The 22,568-nt window shown below is 42.4% G+C and overlaps 1 protein-coding gene across 1 annotated transcript in view; it reads right to left on the bottom strand.

Annotated features, from left to right (window-relative positions):
• Positions 1–22,568, bottom strand: part of LOC308419985 (GON-4-like protein) — a gene marked incomplete at its 3' end in the record, with an annotated part of 63,610 nt that overhangs the window by 39,939 nt on the left and 1,103 nt on the right. The window contains exons 2-9 of the mRNA XM_080915957.1: positions 21,381–21,929; positions 12,876–13,067; positions 3,484–3,677; positions 2,764–2,838; positions 2,567–2,617; positions 1,967–2,017; positions 1,324–1,422; positions 71–190 (exon numbers count right to left, since the gene is read on the bottom strand). Of these exons, the coding sequence (XP_080772083.1) occupies positions 71–190; positions 1,324–1,422; positions 1,967–2,017; positions 2,567–2,617; positions 2,764–2,838; positions 3,484–3,677; positions 12,876–13,067; positions 21,381–21,903 (1,305 nt within the window). The 5' untranslated portion in view covers positions 21,904–21,929. The remainder of the gene's footprint in view (positions 1–70; positions 191–1,323; positions 1,423–1,966; positions 2,018–2,566; positions 2,618–2,763; positions 2,839–3,483; positions 3,678–12,875; positions 13,068–21,380; positions 21,930–22,568) is intronic.

The raw sequence follows: 22,568 nt of genomic DNA, 5'->3' as shown, positions 1-22,568 counted from the left end.
GACCAGCTACTAATGAACAGTAGCCACTGCTCATCTAGTGTGCAAAGCCTCTTGTCTGACGCTGGTTTACCTCTGACAACATGCCACTCTCCTCATCTGTCTCGGCCACTTCAGAGGACAGCCGCAGTCGGGATCTCTTCACTCCCCGTGGAGACGAAGCAGTGCTTTCAACATCACTTTCCAATAAGCTCTAAAACAAACCCAGGGCGCTCTCACGTGTGTGCCCCAACCTCCATCCAGAGCACCAAATGTCACAACAGAATAAAGCACAAAATACCAGTCATTTGGGATCTGGGCTGGTAGGGATGGCACAGCAGATGACTAGCTGTATGTGACCAAGCCTGACAACCTGAGTTCAACTCCCAAGATCCACATGGTAGAAGGGAAGGATCTCTTCTTACCAGGATGTTCTCTATGCTCTACTACCAAACTGTGGCACACATGCACAAACAAGCAACCTCACACACAGATATATGCACGCATATATACAGGCACACATATTAGTAAGTGTCATAGAAAGAATCTGTCATGTATACAATAATTGTATGTCATAAAAAATAAATAAATTTTCAATGACTTAATAGCCTAGAGATAAAAAGATGGAAGGAATCAAATCTTTAGCCTTATCTCATTATAAACTGTTAAAGGGTAAGGCATTAACAAAAATAAAGGAGAAGAAAACCTCTCTTGAAAAAGGCCAACCATGGTGGCACACACCTTTAATTCCAACACTCAGAAGGCAGAGGCAGGAGGACCTCTATGATTTTGAGGATAGCTTGATCTACCTAGGGAACTCTAGGCTAGCCACAGTTACATGACTAGACCCTTCCTCAAAAATAAAACGAATTAATAATAATAACAACAACAATAATAAAGCTCATAAACAGGAAAACTAAAACATAGTACATAAAGGGGTATGTCAAGTGATACACAGGTTCACACTAGGTCATGTGACTATAATGAAAACAGGAGTTACTATCAAGACATCAGGGTTGGGATACAACTTGTCTGTTGGTTTCTAAGACAGGGCCTAGAACATATTGTAAACTAAGGGTAAAGTTGAATCCCTGACCCTCCTACCTGCACTTCCCAGGTACTGAAACTATAGTATACCTTTGTGTTATATGTGTTACATTTCATAATGCAAGCTTAAATATTTAGGGAATCTGAAGAGCAAAAAACACCTCAGAGCAAAGCAGTTTCCAGGAGAGAGACCCATACCTCAATTATCTCTCTAGAATGGGTGACAACACTAACTCCCCAAATCAGCTCTTCCCATGAAGCCACGCTATATGCTCCACTAAACAATTAGTACCCACTGACCTCTTCAGCTGTCTCATCTTCCTCTTCTTCATCTGGCTGGTATTCTTCATCTGAGGAGTCATCATCTTCAAGCTGAATATCCACAAACTGTGGAGGCTGCTTTAATAGAAACCCACACAAAAAAGTGGAGGTGGGGGTACAGAAAACTGGCTCAGCAGCTAAAGGCACAAGCCCAGTGACCTGAGTTCAACCCCCAGGACCAGTATAGCCAAGTAGAGAAGCAATTCCCACAATTGTCTGTCCTCTAACCTCCACATGCCATGGCAGGTGCTCCCTCCACTCAACACACAAATGAATACAAAAAAAAGGGGGGGGGAGGAGGAAGGGATAAAGAGGGGAAGGTGGAGAGAGGGAGGGAGGGAGGAGGAAGAAAGGGAGGAGAAGCACAGATCACACACATTAGGAAAATAAAGTGAATATATTAGGGGAAAAAAGAATTCTAGGAGTTTAATGTACAAGCAAACAACATGGGCAGTGTTTGTATAATTCCACAAGGCATAATAAGGTTAGGCAGAACAGAATGAAAAAACTCAAACCTGTAAATAAAAAGGACAGGTCTACACAGTAGTGAATACAGAAGTTAGGTTTCAAAACAGATTAAGTACTTTGGAAAAAGAATAACAATGATTGCTTCTAAATTTACCTTAATTTCATTGGCTTTCTTAATTGGTGAAATATTCCAAGTTGGAATCACCTATCAAAAAGAATGCAAGTAATAACATGAAGCTGCTTGTCCTTTTACTGATAAAAGAGCCGTTTACTTAGTAAGTAGCGAGAGTGGGCTATAAATGCTGGCTGTCTCTGAGCACAGTATTCTAAAATATCTGTAGGATTTATAATCCTAGTACTTGCAGGACTGAGAGCAAGACTGTCAAATGCTCAGAAGAGCCTGGGCTCTGTCCGCAGTAAGATCCTGGTCAGCATGGGTCATGACATGTGACCTGCCTCCAGCAACCCAGCACCACACCACCGAAGCTTCACCGCTAGCAAGAAAGGAGCACCAGCCAAGGATGAAACCTGGACACCCTTGTCTCATGCCAGGTGCCTCAGGGAAAACTGGGCAGGGGAGCTCACAATTGTAATCCCATGCATATTAGGCAAGCTCACACTGAGCTACGAGCCCAACCTACACATAATTCCTTCAAGAGGCAAACCCAGACCAAAACTGTTCATGACTTTCTTCTCTATGAATAACTTAAAACGAGATTCTACTTCCCAAGATAGAGGCACTCAGAACACGTACCACTCCTTTCTCCACAACTTCCTTCAGTTTAGAGCGTGTCATCTTAGGCTCCTAAGGAACAAAGTAAAAGTAGTCAATAAAAATTATGATGCCGCTTTTCAAATCTGAGATGAGTCAAGGTGTTTACAAACTCCTGCATGCCCTCCCACACTCGGAAAGTTTCCATGATGTGGAAAGACTGACAAGAAACTACTCACAAACAGTGGCATGTCTTCTGTCTCACTGATGGCTGCCTTCATCATGGCCACAACATGTTCATTTGTGATCACTTCCTGGGGGAGAGAGAGGAAATCCCACCTTAGGCTGAGGGATTTATCATCTGGACTATATCCAACTGCATGTAACTCTGCAGCTAGACCTTCCTGGAGGATAAATGGTAGCTGGATTCTCAAGCAACTTCAAGCTGGGGTCAAGTGAGGCAACTAAAGATAAAGAGGGCAGATGCAATCCTTGAAACAATGCAGGAGCAAAGGGCCCCATTCATCACCTGCTACTGGAATCAGAAATATGCACGCCCAGGTAAGAGGTGAAGAAGAATTATGTATCAAAGGGCACTTTTTTTTTTTTTTATCTTGCTAAGAAGAGAACCCTGGCTATTCTTGTGCATGCTTCGCAAATTCTCTGCTAGCTCTCAAAGGCATTCTTTACATAGACACAAAGCACCTACCAACTACTATGGCTGTTTTTCTGACATGGTCTATTATTGATCTAATAGATAGAAGCAAGGATAGGTAGCTCATCTTCTCAACAATGTTCAGTTTCACATGTATGCTGAGTGCAGAAAGTTGCTTCAGGATATAAATTCTCTGTCACACATAAACAACACAATGCTAATCATATAGAGGAGTCGAGGGCATATGTATTTGTTCTCTATGGAAGTTTCTGTGCAGACTGAGTAACTGCCCACAGTGACTCACATGCAGGATGTTTCGGACATTGACTGCGGTCAGATTGTGCTGCTTGGCACCATCCTCCAAGGTGCGGTCCAGCATGTCATCCAGTTTTGGGTCGTATGCCATCGTCCCTTGCTCCTGACCTTTTCCATCTCGCTTCCTCTTGGTGCCTTTTTTAGTTTTTTTCCTTTTATCACTTTCTTCACCATCTTGCTCTTCTGCAAATAAACCAAGAACATCACCAGAATCTCCTAAAATACTTCTCAAGGAACTCAGGTCCAAACCAGCAGTAAAAGAAAACCAACTTGCCTGCTGTTTGACTTTGAAAACTAAACACCATGATGTGGCCGTGATGGTTTATCATGAAGTTGGTAATGGTACTATGGTACTAGTCGTAATACCTAACACTCTACTAGGTGTTGATACGGAGCACCTTCAATCCCAGAACTAGAGAGGCAGAGGCCAGCTTGGTCTATACAGTGATTTCCAGAACAGCCAATCAGAGCTAAATAGTGAGACCTTGTCTTGAAAAAAAAAAACAAAACAAAATAGCTAACACAAGCCAGGCAGTAGTGGCTCATGCCTTTAATCATAGCTGATCTCTAGGCAGAGGCAGAAGCAGGCAGAAGTCCAAGTTTGAAGCCTGCCTAGTCTATAGAGAGTTCCAAGATAGCCAAAGCCAAGGCTACTACACAGACAAACCCTGTCTCAAAATAACAAAAACAAAAAACAAAGAAGGAGGGAAGAAGGAAGGGGGAGGAAGGAAAAAAGGAAAAAAAAAGTGACATATGAAACATAAACACTATTAATTTTCCCATTGTACAGATTAGAAAACTGAAACAGAAGAAGCTAACAGATTTGCCACTACCAACAATGTCTAGTGTCAAATCTATAACAGCTTGGGACAAGAAGGCAGGAGAAAGGCTGGAGAGACGGCTCAGTGGTTAAGAGCACTGTCTGCTCTTCCAGAGGTCCTGAGTTCAAATCCCAGCAACCACATTGTGGCTCACAACCATCTGTAATGGGATCTGATGCCCTCTTCTGGTGTGTCTGAAGACAACAATGGTGTATTAAATAAATTAAATTAAAAAAAAAAAAGAAAAAAGAAGGCAGGAGGATAACACATTCCAGGTCACTAGAGTACATAAAGAATAACATGAGCCACATAAAGAACCTCTGCTTGGGCTGGAGAGATGACTCAGTAGTTAAGAGCACTGTCGACTCTTCCAGAGATTTTGAGTTCACAATTGTCTACCCTGGAATGTGATGCCATCTTCTGGCATGTAGGTGTACATACAGATAGAACACTCATATACATAAAACAAATAAATCTTTTAAAAAAAGAAGAAAAAAAAGAAGAAGAAGAAGAAGAAGAAGAAGAACCCTGGGCATGCTGACCACGCACCTTTAATCCAAGAAAGAGGCAGGCAGATCTGTTACTTCACAGCCAACCTGGTCTACATGGCAGGTTTCAGTCTAGCCAGGGCTACACAGTGAGACTGTATTCAAGAAAGAAAATAAAAGAAAAAAGGAAGGAAGGGAGAATAGAGGGGTGCTAGAGAAATGGCTCAGTGGTTAAGAGCACGGACTTCTCTTCATAGTGGCTCACAACTGTCTATGATGCCAGACCCAGAGGATCTGATGACTTCTAGTCTCTGCAGGCTCATGGCACACAAATAACTATGCAGGCAAAAGTTTGTCACACATAATTTAAAAAAGAATAAGTGCCTAAACTTGCAAAGACTTGATGAGATATCAAGAGGGGTCCCTACCCTCAGAGGAAAAGGGGATGGGGGATAGGGAATAGGGGAGGGACTCTGGGAGGGGGGCCCAACAGGGATGTAAAATAAACAAACAAACAAATCAATAAAATCCACAGAAGAATATATTAAATGATGACTTAGGAAAATATTTATAAAAAATAAAAACTAAGAGGGGCTTGAGACCAAGCCTGACTGCCAAGCCTTAAAACCCATGCGGCAAAGGGAAAGAACTGACTTCTCCAAGTTGTCCTAACAATCATAGGTCCACCGTGGCACCACTCCTTAAACAATACACACGCCATGAATACACACATACATACATACATACATTCTATTTCATTCAATTTGCATAAAGCCCCTAGTGGGAAGATAGATGTATTTTATGAAAGAAAAACATTGGAAATTCCATCACCATGGTAACATAGTTAATTTATGAAATTGGTACACAAACCTAGAATTTCTGACATATTATCTGATTTGTATGGAGGTAACAATTTCACTGCAGAGTCTAGAATTAGAATGTTTGGCTTTGGTATGTGTTAAATATCTGGATACAGTATCATTTAGCTGTATTAGCACTTCTAACATGTAACCTTTAACCAAAAGAAAAAAGAAAAAAAGAAGAAGAAAGAAAAGAAAGAAGAAAGAGAAAGAAAGAAAGAAAGAAAGAAAGAAAGAAAGAAAGAAAGAAAGAAAGGAAAGAACAAAAGAAATACAATGACTAAGATGGTGCATACCAATGCCAGTGTGTGATAAAGGCAGGAGAATCAGGAGTTCAAGGTCAGCCTGAGCTACTTGAGACTTAGACTTAAAAACAAAACCAAAAAACACAAAGACCCACTCTACAATCTCCCATCACCTTAAAGGCTGAGACAAGAGAACTGCATCACTTGAGATACAGGCCAGCAGAGAGGTAAGATCCTATCTCAAAAACAACTACAAAAACAAAAGGGCTGAAGAGATAGTTCAGTGATTAAGAGAATGTACTGCTCTTCCAGGACTAAGGTTTGATTCTCAGCACCCACGTCAGAGAGCTCACAACTGCCTGAACTTTGGTCTCCAAGGTGTCAGCATTCACATGCACATATCCACACAAGCACACATGCATATACAGAACTAAGAATAAAAAATAAATCTTTTTTAAAAAGCACATACATAAACAGGGCTATAAAGAAGCAATAATATTTTTTGGTTAGGTTTATATTTAGTCCAGGCTGGCCTTCAACTTCTGATCTTCCAAAGTGCTAGATTTTAGGTAAATGACACTACATCAGTTATCAATCACATACTGAAGCCAAGCATTCTAATTCTAGACTCTGTAGTGAAACTGCGACTCCATAAAGATCAGATAAAGTCAGAAATCTAGGCTTGTGTCTCAGTTTCACATATTAACAGTTACCATGGTAATGAAGTCTCCAATATTTTCTTTTATAAAATACACCTACCCACGCGTTAGGAATTTGATGCAAATTAAATGAAACACAACTTATCTAAGTACTTTAAAGCCAATGAAATATACTACACAAATATATGGTATCAACTGAGTGTGATGGTGGTGCCTTCAATCCCAGTACTCAGGGGGCAGAGGCAGATGGATCTCTCCAAGTTCAAGGCCAGCATGGTCTACTTGGAGAAACCCTGTCTCAAAATAACAACAACAATAATAATGTTTCATTATCATACCATTTGTGCTACAAAAAGGAAACAAGGAACAAAAACTTAAACATATATTCTAACACAAAAGAAAAAGAGGGAGGTAAAGTATCCCTACTCTACAGAAAAGCAGCACATATAGTCAGACAAACAAGAAAACTTAGCCATAAGATGCTAATAAATTAGAAGAAATTATCACAAACAAAAACAAGGCAGATCCTTCTCTGGTATCTCTAGCTTGCTATTTGAAAACAAGGAGTTTCCAAAGATTAAGATTAACACAATCTTCTATGTTTAAAACAAAGCACACTGGGTGCTGGAGAGACAGCTCAGAGCACTAGCTGTTTTTTCACAGAAGCCAGGTTCAGTTCCCAGCACCCACATGGTAGTCCACTACTGTTTTAACTCCAGTTCCAAAGGACCAGACATACTGTGCTGGCCTCTGTGGGCATCAGGCATACTCAAATACATAAAATAAAAATAAATCAATCTTAAAAGAAACCCCATATGAAAGCTGGGGTTTACTTAATGGGTAAAGTGTTTACCTTTACACGAGGCTGTGAGTTCAATACCCAGCACCCACATAAAAATTAGGCACAATGGAGCTTTCCCTGGGTTCAAGGTACAGCGTGACATAAACCTGTAATCTCCACTGTTTAGGAGGCAGAAGCAAGACAGTCAGACACCAAATCTCAGATTCAAGAAACTCTATAAGGCTGGTGACAGTTGCACATGCCTTTAATCCTCAGAAGAGCAGGACTGGGCTAGAAGTATGTATGGTAGTTGACCAGCATGCACAAAGCACTTGCATATCTCCCCTGAAGCACAGACACAGAAGCGGTGACACACGCCCAGACTCTCAGCAGTCATGCAGAAACCAAAAGGATCATAAATATTCTTGGCTACAAACAGAGGACCAGTCCAGTCTGAGTTCCATGACAACCTTTCTCAAAATATAAACACAACAAAGAAGAGAAAGGGGAAATCGGGACGACCCAGAGCAAGCTAACACACTTGTTAGCCTGCAGTGCCTAATGAGAGCAAGTCTTTAATTAAAGGGGCAGAGGTGGGGAGGGGGGCAGTGAGAAATGACGCCCTGACTTCAGTGTCTGTAACCCACAATGTTCTGACTCCCAGACGTGGTGTGGCGCAGCTCTTCTAACAGGGTTCTCCTGCAGGCTGTCCTCTGATCTCCACGTGGACACTGCAGCACAAGCACACTCACACACACAAGATAAATGAGTAAAAATGTAATGAGAGAAAAGGGAAAAGGGAAGGGAAAGAAATAACTGAATAGCTCTATTATCTACTTCTGAAACCAAATGTAGGACCAATGAGATGTTTCAAGGGGGTGAATATGTTGGCCACCAAGCCTAGCAAACTAAATGACCCCCAGGACCCACATGATGGAGGGAGAGGACCCACCTTTCCCACAGGTTATCCTCTGAGCTTTACAGAAGTGAGTATGCTCACACAATAAATAAAATGTTTGAAGAAATGAAATTTGTATCGTTAAAGCCTTGTTCCAAAGGAAATTACAGGATCAGAGGACTCACTGGTACATTCTATGAAAGAAATTATTTGTGGTAGAAATAATACAATTTCACTAAAAAACTGAGAGGGGGTAATTATTTTTTGTCATTTATATTTTCTTATTTATGGAAAGGGGTGCCACAGCCCACACAGCAGAGTCAGAGGACAATCTGTAAAAATCCCTTCTCTACCAATGGGATGCAGGAATCCAATTTAGATCAACAGGCTTGGGCAGCAAGCAATGGTCTCTCTGGGTCATCTCCAGAGCTTTAATTTTTCACACACATAAAACACACACACACCTACATAAAAAATAGGAAAGAAAAAAGCCAGACTGTGTACAGGTAGCTTACACCTGTGATATAGAACTTCGAAGGATGAAACAGGAGGATTGTTGAGAGTTCGATCCTCTAGTCTGGGTATACAGTGAGATCTAGACTTCCTGGTCTACAAAACACAAACTGTCTCACAAAGACTATGCTGAGAAGTACTTGTGAACGGTTAGGCACAACATAGACAAGAAACAAGTCCCTAAAGAAGGATACAAACAGCCAAGTTTTCACTATGTCAAGTGAAAGATTTTCCAACAGTGCTCCAACAATGAAGCCTCCACATGCAAACCAACAACAAAGGAATACAAGCTTGCCTCTTACCTAAAGTAGCTCAGAGCGGCTGGACCCCTGACAGACTGCCGCAATCTGAGCTACAGGACTAGGAACACTCAGACAGAAGGATGGCTGGACCCCGGGAAGTGGAACACAGCTAGGAAAACACAAGATTCATCTCGGAAAATTTACCCCTTAAATGTTCAGCACTGATGGACAAATAAAACCATTTAAATGCTTATATCATGGGGTAGTCTGATACTAATCCTATTTCTTAATAAAAATCAAGCAGAGTTGGAGAAAAATTACTACTGAAGAAGGCAATATTGTCGGGTTAGCAGTGGAGGCAGGGACTAACTGAATGCCCAGACTTGAATCTGAAGATTATGTCACGTTAATACTGAAAAGGAAGAGTGGTCCTGGGAAGCAATGCTGAAAAACATTGTATGGTGCAGCAGGAGAGACACTCTGCAGCTCAGAGCACCTGCTGCTCATACAGGGCATGGGATCCAGTTCCCACATGGTAGCTCACAGGCACCAACATCATGTTGTGCACACATACACACACGCACTAAAAACCCTCATTGCACAAAAGGCAAAATAAAATAAATCTTAAAAGATATTTTAAAATTTTTGGATTGAATGAAGCAGTAAATATCCACCTTGATATTTTAATAATAATCCACTCACTGAAAAAAAGTGCTCCTTTTTTTTTTAAAAAGATTTATTATATTTATATAAGTACACTGTAGTTATCTTCAGACACACCAGAAGAGGGCATCAGATCCCATTACAGATGGTTGTGAGCCACCATGTGGTTGCTGGGAACCGAACTCAGGACATCTGGAAGAGCAGCCAGTGCTCTTAACCAGTGAGCCATCTCTCCAGCCCAAAAGTGCTCCTCTTAAGGCGAAAAAAAGTAAATCAATCTGAATGGAACATTTATACCTATATGAACATGGAAAACTACAGGCTGGGGATACAGACCCAGAAGGGAAAAGCATGCTTAGATGTACAAAGAGTTTGAATCCTAGAACAAAAAAATGTGAATATATTAAAAAAAAAAAAAAACTTTGTCTTCGACAATGTATCCCAGGTTTTCTGTGATCTTGCTATGAATAGAAGAAGGAAACAGCAAAAGAATCCGGAGTCCTCATCTCTTGTGTGTATCTCCTGACTGCTGGGCTATTTGCATGCCCACCTCTGCTGTCTTCAGTACTAGAGATTAAACCCAGGCCTCTGCACACTAGACTGATGTCAACCGACTGAGCTATCCCATCCCCAAAACTATATCACTTATAGACAAAAAACAACAAAACCCTTTGTGATTGTAGGTGAACTGATGTGTTACTAAAGCACAAGGCAAAAATAAAACAGCTCTGCACACCCCAAGGCTCCCGCATGGGATAAGCTACATTGCAAGGGGTCATGACCAACCTGATTTACATACGCTCAGAGCCAGCCTAGGAGCTAAAGGAAAAACAACCTGAAATAGCTCTCCATGGGTTAAAGGTAAAGGGCCAGGAAAATAATATTGGTGTTATTAGAATATAATTTCTATTATAAAATATAAAAACGCAGCCCATGTTCTATATGTAAATACTTAACCAGATGTTGCAATATGCCTATGTAATCCCAGCACTCAGACAGAGCACCTTGAGTTCTTGATCAGCTTGCCCCCCACCCCCACCCCCTCATTTACTAATTCACTGACTCGCTCACGAAGACTTCTCTCGGTCGGTCTTGCAACTGTAAGTGCTTGGGTTATAGACACTGCAGATAGGTTCCTCCAGACCTTACTGAATAACTGTTCTTTCTTTCCTTTGCCAGCGTCTCAATACACAGCTCAGGCTAACTGAAAATTGTGGCAATTCTCCTGCTTTAACCTCCTAAATGCAGGCACTATAGGCGTACCTTTTTACTGAAAAATTCCATTTATGAAGAATAAATCACAAGGGAAAAACTAGCATTAGAACCACATAATCAACAGTTTCAGTTAAGATCCACAAGTATGCAATGGGTAAAGACTGAGAAGCAGGTATGCAGTCCGAGTCAAACTGTCCCCTGAAGTTATGCCATTATTGAAACCCTCAGCAGTAACAACCTACACTGATATCAAGTTCACTCTGAAGGCACAGGGAAAAATCCACAGGAGCAAGATCCTACAAAGCAATCAGGTTTTCAGCACTCCCCACAAGTGAACCTGTCCAGATAGTTTACATGAGATCCCAGGACTCAGAGTAGGAGAAATTCAGCAACTTCAAGGTTATGGGCTATAAAGTGATTACCAGGCCAGCCAGGTAAGACCCTACATAAAACAAATAAAAAGGTCAGTGAGATAGTTCAGCACTTGCCACCAAGCCTGATTTCAATCCTCAGGGCCCAACGTACAAGACCAACCTCTGCAAGCTGGCTTCCGACCTCCACACCACTGTCATAGAGCACATTCACAAGCAGGAGTGGGCACAACACACACACATGCAATAGATTCAACAACAGAGATTAAAAAGTGCTTGGCAGTGACCCACACCTTGGATCCCAGCACTCAGGAGGCAGAGGCAGGCACAGATCTCTACAGAGTGACCATGAATAAGGTAGCCTGGTATGTCTACAACAAATCACGCAGGCTGCATGAATAAAAAAGATTCAGTCATTTGTTTTTAATAAGTGGTTCTAAGGTAGAAAGCCATATCCAGCAATCCTGACTCCCAAAAACTATTTATTTCTCTCTTTTGGTTGTTCATAACACACCTTTAGTCCAGGTACTGGATAGTTAGAGACAAGTAGAAATTTAAAATTTCTGTAAATTTGAGGCTAGCCTACTCTACACAGTAAGTTCCGGGATAGCCAGGGTTACATAATAGAGACCATGTCTCAAAAAAATAAATAAATCCCACTGAAAAGGAAACTAAGGCAGAAGTATACCAAATCTGAGGGTACCTTGGCTCCCCAAGTAAAAACAAAGTCTTTCAGCTTAACAGTAAACACAGAACAATGAACAACCACTTCTCCAAAGGAAATAACTGTAGCAATGCACCCCACGTACTGCTCATTTAGAATACAAGCTAAAGCTACAATGCAACAGCAAGGCACAGCTGTGAGGATGGGACGTTCACACGTGTGAGAAGCGAAGGACAGGCGGCTTCGGACCAGCAGCACACAGGCCAGTCACTCACTTTACTTCCTTTCTGAGGCAGTGTCCATCTCAGGCTGGTCTCTACCTCAAGCCTGATCCTCACACCACCCCCCACCCCTACCTCTGATCCTCAAGTGTTGGGATTTCAGGCTCGAAGGACCACACTCTTATTCTTATTTCTTATTCACCCACCGTGACTTGCAAACACTCCTACTTACCAACCAAGAAAGTAAGAAAATGCTGGTAAGATTCCTAGGTGGGGGTGGGGTTAAACTGCTTTAAAGAAAGCATGCAATCGTTCTGTTTAATTCCCAAAACAAAAAGGATTCAAACAAAACATTAAACATCAATAGAATGAAATCTGTGATTTTAGACAGTATGAATGAATTTCATACACAGTACAGTGAAAAACAACCAACAAACAGGAACACATCTGATCCCACTCATTTCATGAAGACAAACAGGTTGAATGGGCACATGCTACTAGAAGTCAGGATTTATTACTACCAAGGTGTACCAGTAACTGAAAGGAAGACAAGACTGACTTCGGTAGTGAACTCCAGATGCTACCATGACCCTGACAGAAAACCCCAGCTATCTGATATGTCATTTTATACATTATATACATTACAGTCACTATATACATACTCTACACTTCAATAGTCTCTTGCTTTGGTGCCAATAAAATTGTTTTTGTTTTAATTAAAAAGAAAAAGAAAAGCCTACCAGTTGGAATAAAAAGTCCACCGTCCTCCATCTCTTCCTCAGCTTGACGAGGCAGAGGTCCGAGTGGCTTTTCTTGAGGAAAGGAAGAAACATCTGGCTGGAATGACCTCCTAGGCTGGGCGCCTGGTTTTGCAGATTGGCTGCCTGATGACAGCAAAGGTAACTCCCCTTCGGAATGCATCTGAGGTTCTCCTAGAAGAATTGCAAACACTGCTCCACACTCTGCATAATTAATCATATACTACTACAAAAGCAGCGCTTTTTTCCTGAGACCCTTATGATAGACAACTTCATGAAGCATACTCTACACACAGGCATTTCCTTCTCTTCAAGATGGGCTCCCAAAACAAATCATGAAATGAAAACTCAGACCCAAATTATTCATCTCTAGTTCACAGAATAAACCATACATAACTGCTATGACACTTTCTACTCAAATATGCTTTGAACTCTTTTCCTGAGAAAATAAGACCATGGGTTGAAAATTCAGTTCAATAACACAGTGTTAGCCTAGTACATGTGACAACTCTAGGTTCGGTACACAGCACCAAGAAAACAAAAATCAGAATATAGGGTAGAAGGTATGAGAGGCCAACAGGACAGTTAGAGCTGACCGTTATTAACACTACATTTCACCAACTATAAAAGATAAAAAATGTCCAAAGTAAGGGCTGGAGAGGTAACTGAGAGGTTAAGAACACTGGCTGTTACTTATTGTAAAGGTCCTAAGTTCAATTCCCAGCACCTATACCACAGCTCATAACCAACTGTAACTCCAGTTCCGGGTGATCTGACATCAGAACTTTATACATTCAGTTCCACAGGCAGCAAGCAGAGAGCCACTGGGCCTGGTCTGCCTCTGGTGTACAGACAAACAAACACTATGGTGTTTGAGAATGAACCCCACAGGCTCATGTCTGCATGCTTAGTCCCTAACTGATGAACTGTTTGAGAAAGATTCAAAGGATTAGGCATTGTAGAGTTGGGTATGGAATTCTTGGATCAGAATGTATAAAGCTCTCAGATACGGCTACCAAATCATGCTGCTACACACCCCACCACAATGAACTAACCCTGTAAACCTGTAAGCAGGCCCCCTATTACATTCTTTTACAAGAGCTGCTTTGGTCACAGTGTCTTTTCACAGCAATAGAAACCCTAATAAAGACATACATAATTAAAAAAAAAAATCTGTCTGAGGCATACCTGCAGACCTCACTGTGGAGGCTGGGGCAAGACGGTGGGTGAGTTTAAGTCTTGGGCTACATAGCATGGCTAGGTCGAAAATAAATAAATAAATAAAAGCAAAACAAACATTCCTGACTGTAAAGAGTAAATATATAGGGAATCATTGCATATTTACTAAGAAAAGGAAATGTAAAAAATCAGTTGTCAGGGCAGGTATTCTGTGGCATGACTGATCTCTGGAGGCCAGTCTGATCTTCACATGGAGTTCCCGGAGAAAGAAAACAAATAATGGAATTGTCAGAGAAAGACTGTAAGCAGGCTACATGGCCCATGCCTTCAGCCCCAGCACTGGGAAGGCAGAAGGTGGACATCTGCGGTCCAGAACAGTCTGGACTACGAAGATTGAGAGTGGGAGCAGGCAAGGGCATGGGGCAGACCGAGAACCTGCTTCGTCAAGCTGTCCTTGGTCTCCACGCCCTCATGTGCACTCAAACACAACACAAATGCACACAAACATACACCAGAGTCTGGCATGCTTTGATCCCAACACTCAGGACAGAAAGGCAGCCAGGGTCAGACAGGTCTACAAAGTGAGCTCCGGGAAGCAAAGCTATACAGTTAAGACACCCTTCTTTGTTTTCATCCGGACCAATGTGCCCCTTTCCAGTGGCCCCCATCCCTTAGTCTCTCTTCCCATCTCCCTCCCCAACACCATCCCCCACCCCACGTCACTCAACCATGGCACATCAAGTGTTTAAATTCTCTTGCTGAGACCAGACGAGATAGCCAAGTTAGGGAATGGATTCCACAGACAGGCAACAGCTTTAGGGAGAGAACCCACTGCAGATGTTCAGAACCACATGAAGACCCAGCTGCACATCTGCTGGGGTGGGGGGGAGCCTAGGTCCCACCCTTAAAATTAATTTACTTTTTAGAGCAGTCAAGTGCAGTTGTGATTGGAGGGAAAGTACAGAACAGGAGTTTAATCTGTAACAGGCAGGGAACAATCAGGTGAGATGACTCACAGCCTCCAGACCAGCCCGCCCCCAAAAAAACATGAACGTGAAAATAGATACACATAAACGAAAACAATGTTTGAAAAGAAAGAATACATCAATTCCTGCATATACACACATATCAAGGAGTCACTCTATGGAGATCAGAGGGAGACTTGAGGCCGAAGACACAGCAGGGCTGAAGAGGGGCAGTGGGGAGCACGGCTGAAGAGGGCAAGGGAAAGTGTCAAGACACTTGATGACTTCGGTATTCATTTGTGGTTTCTTCTGGGAGAGTGCTTTTTGTCTGTGTTTAGTCTGATGTTTTGTTGGAAACCTAACCTTTAACAGCTGAACTGTCTCTCCAGCCCTTGTTTTTATTTTAAGGCAAGGTCTCCCCACAAAGCTGAAGCAGTCTCCCACCTCAACTTCCCGAAGACCAATATTACAAAAATACACGTCACCACACCTGGCTACTTTCTGTATTTCTGAAATTTTCTTATCTGTTTGCATAGTCTTCAATTAAACTTTCTTATTTCAAAAGGCATTAAAGTGGCACTGGAAATGTAGCTTAGTTGGTAGAGTTCTTAACTAGCATGTATAAGGCCCTGGAGTGGACACCAGCAACCACATGAACTGGGAGTGGGGCTCATGCCTGTAAGCCCAGCACTAGGGAGGAAAAGAAGGAGCATCTCAAATACAAAGGAGTCTAGGCTACATACAAAGTTCAAGGCCAGCCTGGGCTCATGAGACACTTTCTCAAACAAAGGAAACCAAACTATTTGTCACCTTCCCCCATCGGAGTGAAGCACACTCCCTATGGACATCGGGATGGTTGAGGGCATCCTACAGCCTACCCTAAAGATTTAGGTTCCCAGCACTCACATGACAACTCACAAGTATCCTTAACTCTGGTTCCATGGAATCCAACAGCCCATTCTGGCCACTATAGGCAGTGCACGAATGTGGTGCGTGCGCACGCGCGTGCACGCGCGCGCACGCACACACACACACACACACACACACACAGAGGCAAAACACTCATACATTAAAAAAACAAAATAACCCCAACATACTTAGAACTAGTGATACACATGTGTAATTCCAGGACTCGGAGCTGAGAAAGGGCAGTGACAGTTTCTAAGTGGCTATGGTATTAGCCCTTATCTCAAAGGAGAGAGCAAAACATAAATACATCCTTTACTTTTTTTTGAACTATTATCATATTGGTATCTTCAGTTTCAACTGGTACACAATGTTCCTAAATTAGAGACTACCCCACCAAAAAAGAAAAAAAAGTCTATATTTTAATTAACAGCTTAATCCTAAACACTTTCCATCCTGCCTCCCTTTTAGAGCCCAGGGTTACCTACAGTGGCAAAAGGCTACAGGCTACAAGAACTGTAGTAACTGCAGTAACAAGGACTGTAGTAAAACTGTAGTAAATTTACCAGGGACTAGCAAAATGGCTCAGCATGTCCAAATGCCGTGCAACCAATCCAGACAACCTGAGTTTGATCCCCAGAACTCATAGAGTAAAAATAGAGAAGTGGTATCAGTTGTGTCCAGCCTGGGCTGCACAGTGAGTTCAAGGCTAGTTCAGGCAGTCAACAACCAACAGTAATTCTCCTGACTCAGCCTCCCATGTACTGAAATTACAGGTATGTGCTACCACATTTGTACTACTTTCTTTTTTTTTTTTTTTTGTTTGTGTTGGCATTTTTGTTTTTTAGAAACAGGGTCTCCCTGCATAGTCCTGGTTGTCCTGGAATGCACTATGTAGTCTAGACTAGCTTTGAACTCACACTTCCCAAGTGCTGGAATTAAAGGAGTGTGCCACCGTGACCCCACTCTCTCATGTAACCCAGGCTGACCTCAAAGTCACTATGTAGCTAAAGACAATCTTGAACCCCATCCCCCAAGTGGAAGGACGACAGGCATGGGGTCACCCCATGCAGACACTTTGCCTTTTTTGAGAGTCTTGCAATGTAATCCTGACTGGCCTCTAACTCAGCAATTCTCCTACCTCACCACCCTCCTGAGTCCTGACTTACAGGCAAATACCACCATGTCCAGCTTATGGTCTTCTAAACATGCACCCGGAACCTTTAAATCCATGTAAACATTGCCCTTCAAAGGACAAATGACAGCAGAGCTTCCTCCACTGGGGCTTATGGCACCTGAAACATCTGGAACTACTCCAAATTATCCTACAAGTTTAACTTAGTTTTACAAGTTCTCATGGTCAGCTGGCCTCAAACACTACACACAGCCAAGAACGCACTAGAACCCGATGCCCGCCCCTGCCTCCTAAGTGCTGACAGTACAAGCGTTTACCATACCCAGTCTATGCCCAGCTGAGGCTGTACCCAGAACTTCAACATTAGGCATGCACTTCACTCAACTCCATACGATCCAGAGGTGCTAGAACTGCTCTACAGCTGCATTTAGACGTGCTTGTAAGCAACTCAAAGTAAGTGTTGGGAATTGAACTTCAGTCCTCTCTCTGTAAGCAGTATGTACTCAACCACTGAGCGATCTTGCCAGTCCCTAATTATTCTTTTTACATTGATTTACATACACTAATTTCCTTCCTTTCTCTCTTCTTCTGTCTCTTCCTTGCTCTGCATCACAAAATCCTTTTCATATATTATACAAAGCTCCTTTGCAATTTTCTTCATCTCACTAAGTCACATACCTATTTAAGTTACCTCTCCTCCAGGAAATCTCTGAAGACCTCCATACTTCCCTTTCTTTATAAATATCCTAGTCAGGAGGCTGAAGAGATGCTTAGCACTGGCTGCTTTTCCAGGGGACCCAGGTTTGATTCCCAGCACCCACATGGAAGCTCACAACTTATCTGAAAGTTCCATTCCAGGGAATGTGACATGCTCTTCTGTTTTCCATGGGTACCAAGCACACATGTAGTGCAGACGTACATTCAGACAAAACATCCATACACAGAAATAAGTATTTATTTAACTAAGGAGGACATGGATCAGCAGTTAGGAGCACATTTCTGTTCTTCCACAGGACCCAAGTTCAGTTCACATGGTGGTCCAGTTCTAGGGGATCTGACACCATCTGCTGATCTCTGTTAGCACCAGGCATGAACATGGGTACACAAACAAACACACAAAACACTTGTACATAGAAAATAAAATGCATCTTTTTAAAAGGTAACTAAAATTTAAATAAAAGCAAAACCAAAGAAGCAAGCTACTGAAAGAGCAATGCAGAGCTGGGGCTGTACCTAGGTCAGAGCGTGGCCGGAACACACACAGCCCTAAGCCAGGTCCTCAGCACTGCAACAGACAGAGCGCTGGAGATGAAGCCCAGGCTCTATTGCTCGTCCCTTCTCTGTCTGGCTATGCGTGTCCTGTCTCCTCTCCTTTTTTCCTCAAGTCTTCCTAATTCTGTCTGTTTGGGCACCTGAGATATAGGTGAAGTTAGAGTGTTTGCTCACCAACAAGAGGGAAGTTCTGAATTCAATCTCCAGAACTACTTAACAAACATAGTGATAGGTAAGAGATGCAGAAAGCAATTGACAGCAATTACTGCTCTTCCAACAGACCTCAGTTTGGATCCCAGCACCCAGATGGGTGAGCTCACAACCACCTGCAACTCCAATTTCTCCAGGAGGCTTGAGGTGGGACAGTCCCTGGAAACCAGGAGTTCTAGGACTATCCTGACAACACTGAGGAAGGACAAAGGCAAATATCACTTACACAAACACAGTTTAGCAATGTAACAACTAGGGCTGGAGAGATGACTCACTGGTTAAGAGCACTGACTACTCTTTCACAGGTCCTGAGTTCAATTCCCAGCAACCACATGATGGCTCACAGCCATCTGTAATGGGATCTGATGCCCTCTTCTCATCTGTCTGAAGAAGTGACAGTGTAGTCATATATATATATATATATATGTATATATATATATGTATGTATGTATGTATGTATGTATATGTATATAGATACAGATATATATTAATTAAAAAAACAATGTAACAACTATAGCAAAATTCGGATACTTTCATAAATCATGTAACTTTTCTCTATTTCTTCAATCTTTCTACAATCAATCTGATACTGTTTTCCTAACCAGTAAAACAAAATGTTGAGCCAACTGTGGTAGCTCACACTTGTAATTTCTACACTTGGGGGCTAAGGATGGAGGCCAGTCTGGCTTGAAATGATACCCAGTCACAAAAAAAGTTACTTGAAAACAAGGTTGGGCACAATAGCAGGACACTTTAATCCCAGATCTCAGGAGGCAGAGGCTAAAGATCTCTCTGAGTTTGAGTTCAACTTGGTCCACACAGGAAGTTTTAGGCCTGTCTGAGCTCTATTGTGAAAAAGAAGAGAAAGCTAGCTCCAGCAAGACTCAGAGAGACAGAAACTGATAACATTCCCAGTGGCACTTCACAGCTTCTAGAACTCTAGTTCCAGGGGATATGGTGCCATCTTCAGGCTTCTGCACAGTAGATGGAGGGAGTGGAGGGATTATGCCAGGCTCAGAAGTATAAGCCTATATTCTTCAGCATATGAGAGGATCAAAAGTTCAAGACCATCCTTACATGAGACCTTGGTTTAGCTTTGAGATGGGGTTTTGCTGTGTAGCTGTTCTGTTTTTTTGAAGGGGAGGACTGAGATAGCTCCTGTCACCAAGACTTACAATTTGAGTTGGATACCAGGAACCCACAGGATGAAGAAGAGAGATTGAACCCCAAAGTTGCCCTCTGATCTCCACATTAGGACTACAGAACACACTCACCCACACATGCCCCACTACACACATATGCACAAACAGAATAAATTAAAACAATTTAAAAACAGAAAAATAAAAATAGTATACCCTAAATTCTAATAAAGTATTTTGAATAGTTAGAATTATAACTGATCATACACACCATTGTGATCAAAGCTAGGATACATGAAAATATAAAGCATGATCCCCTACAGTGGACCCACGACTCACACAGGCCAGCCCTTGGCTTCTAACATAGTGCATTGCTCTATAATCTAGCTTCAAGTTCACATACAGTAATCTAAAATTTAAGTATGTACGTTTTGGAAAATATTAAAAAATTAAAAATAAAAATCATCTTTCAGGTGTGATAATTGCCATAATTTTAGCACTCAGAAGGTACAGAAGCAAGAGCCATTTGCTAAGGAACAGTCAGAGCTACGGAGTGAGCCAGACCAACCTGAGCTACAGTAGAAGGCCTTATCTCTAAAAACCAAAAGAAAAATTTTAAAAAGAGAAAAAAACCAACAGGAGGCTGAGAACGTGGCTCCGAGCCCATGACTAGCACTACAAGCCTTAGGTCCATGTGCAGCGGTGCAACCCAACAAGGCGAGAGACGCTTACCTACAGGAAAACCTACAAAGCCAAGTGTGAAAACTCAGTTCTTTTCAACTGAAACCTCCCCTGCCACTTGGAAGTCACCTCTTCCTACTTCTTCCAAGCTTCTATGTCACTACCTGTTCTGTTCCTAGCCCAGATGTTCATGGCACCGTTCTGTCAAACTGCGATCTTCTGAGCCCTCAGTCCAAAGCTCTTCATGTCTGAAAAACCTTTCTCAATGTCCAAAAGTCTCCCTTTAAACTACTGCCCTCATCCCACGAGGCCCACTTCATGAATACACATTAATAAAGCACACAGTTCATCTCTCCAGATATGTAGGATGAAGCCTAAAAGTAAAGGGGGAAGAAAAGGCTAGAGAGTCGGCTCAGTAACTAACAGCAATCGTTGCTCTTGCAGAGAACCCAGGTTTGCTTCCCAGCACCAGACATGGTAGCTCACAATCATTCATAATGTCAGGGTTCTGACACGCTGTTCTGCTCCAGTTTCCAGGTACACACACAGTGCACACATATACATGTTCAGGGCCAGGCTGGTCTCCATAGAGTTCCAGCACAGCCAGAACTACACAGAGAACCTCTGTCTCAAAAAATATCAAAACAACACAATTAAGTGACACACAAGTTACCTGTCTGTCCCTTGTCTGAAATGCTTGGGTCCAACATGAGCACGTTTATTCATGAAGATACATTAGAAATAGGATCCAAGCTTAAACCTACAACGTATTACTTCTCGTACACAACACTTGTGTAGTCGGATGACAGTCCTACACAGTATTGTTCTGATACCTTGAAATTTGGACACATCCCCCCACAAGAGGTCAGGTGTGGGATTTTAAACTTCCAGCATCCTGTTCGTACTCCAAAAGCAAAGTGTGGAGCATTTTGGAGTTCAGATCCTCAGATCAGAGATGTTCAACCTAAGGAAAAGGAAAAGCAACCCAGACCTTTCTCACCTTTACCTCCTTCTGTCTTGGTTTCTTCAGCAGGCTCTCCTGAAGGAAGCTCCTCTGAGACAGGGTGATCCCCTTGGTCTTCTCTAGTAACCTGCCCAGGCGTGAAGACAATTTTTTTTCCTTTCCTTGAGGCAGTGGCCTGGAGTCTCCCTTTATCCGTGTGTACCGGAAGGGAATGAGAAGGCTCCAAGGAGGGAAGGGGGATTTCCTGAGAGACAGCTACATCGACAGCTTCCAAAACCGCTAAGTTCACATGCTGGGTGAGCATCTTCGAGCTTAAAGATGGACCTTCCACACTGAGCTGATTGTCTACATCCTGTATGGAGTGCGCTTCAGGGCACCCTACACTGTCCTGATTCTGACCCCAGGACAGTGACTCTGACCCACAGTCTGGGAGATGATCCGTCGTGTCTAGCTTCACCGCGGCCTCGGCGGCCTCTAGGTCTAAGTCATCACCCTCCTGGTCATCTTGCTGCTGTACTGACTCAGACACTGTACTTCTTCTCTTCTTAGAGGACAACATTTTACAAGTCCCACGTCTGTCCCATCCTAAAAGCATAAAAAGCAAGTACTTATCACTTCAATGGTAGTTAAAGAGTAATAATATTTGCTCAATTATCATTTCATACTTCCCAAGTTTAATCATGAGCATAGTGTTTTACACCAAATGCCTAGGACTTTTAGCAGAAGATAAGAAATTCATTACAGTAGCTCTGCTCAAACTCCACACTGAAACAGTGTGCAACCTTAATTAAGAGATACCTTAATCTCTTAAGCTTCTGTTACCTCAGACTTCATGTGATGGTGCAGGCCTCTTCCCAGCCTAGGAAGAGAGGCAGGTGGATCTCTTAAAGTTCAAAGCCAGGCAAGCCTGGAATTGGCCACCTGCACTCACAGTCACATATGCACACACAGACACGTAATCAAAAAAGTAAATTTCATAGCACGGCATACCACTTTTCTAGATGAAGTCAGTGAGAAAAGGGAATCCTTAACTGGTTTCTCCAGTATTCAGCATTATGTGGGTACTATAGACACTTGGTGACTGTTCTCTGAAGAGACGAATGAATGATAGTGGACCTAAATGCGGCATTTGGACCAAGCAGACAGCATTTCCATGGGTACTGGAGGGTGAATTCCAACGTGCTGTGTATCTCACAGTGATCATGTAGTTGTGACCCTCATCTC

This window comes from Micromys minutus (assembly GCF_963924665.1).
Source record: "Micromys minutus genome assembly, chromosome: 4".
Lineage (NCBI taxonomy): Eukaryota > Metazoa > Chordata > Mammalia > Rodentia > Muridae > Micromys > Micromys minutus.
Note: the sequence above shows the minus strand (reverse complement) of the source record. Positions and strands in the feature narration are given on the sequence as shown.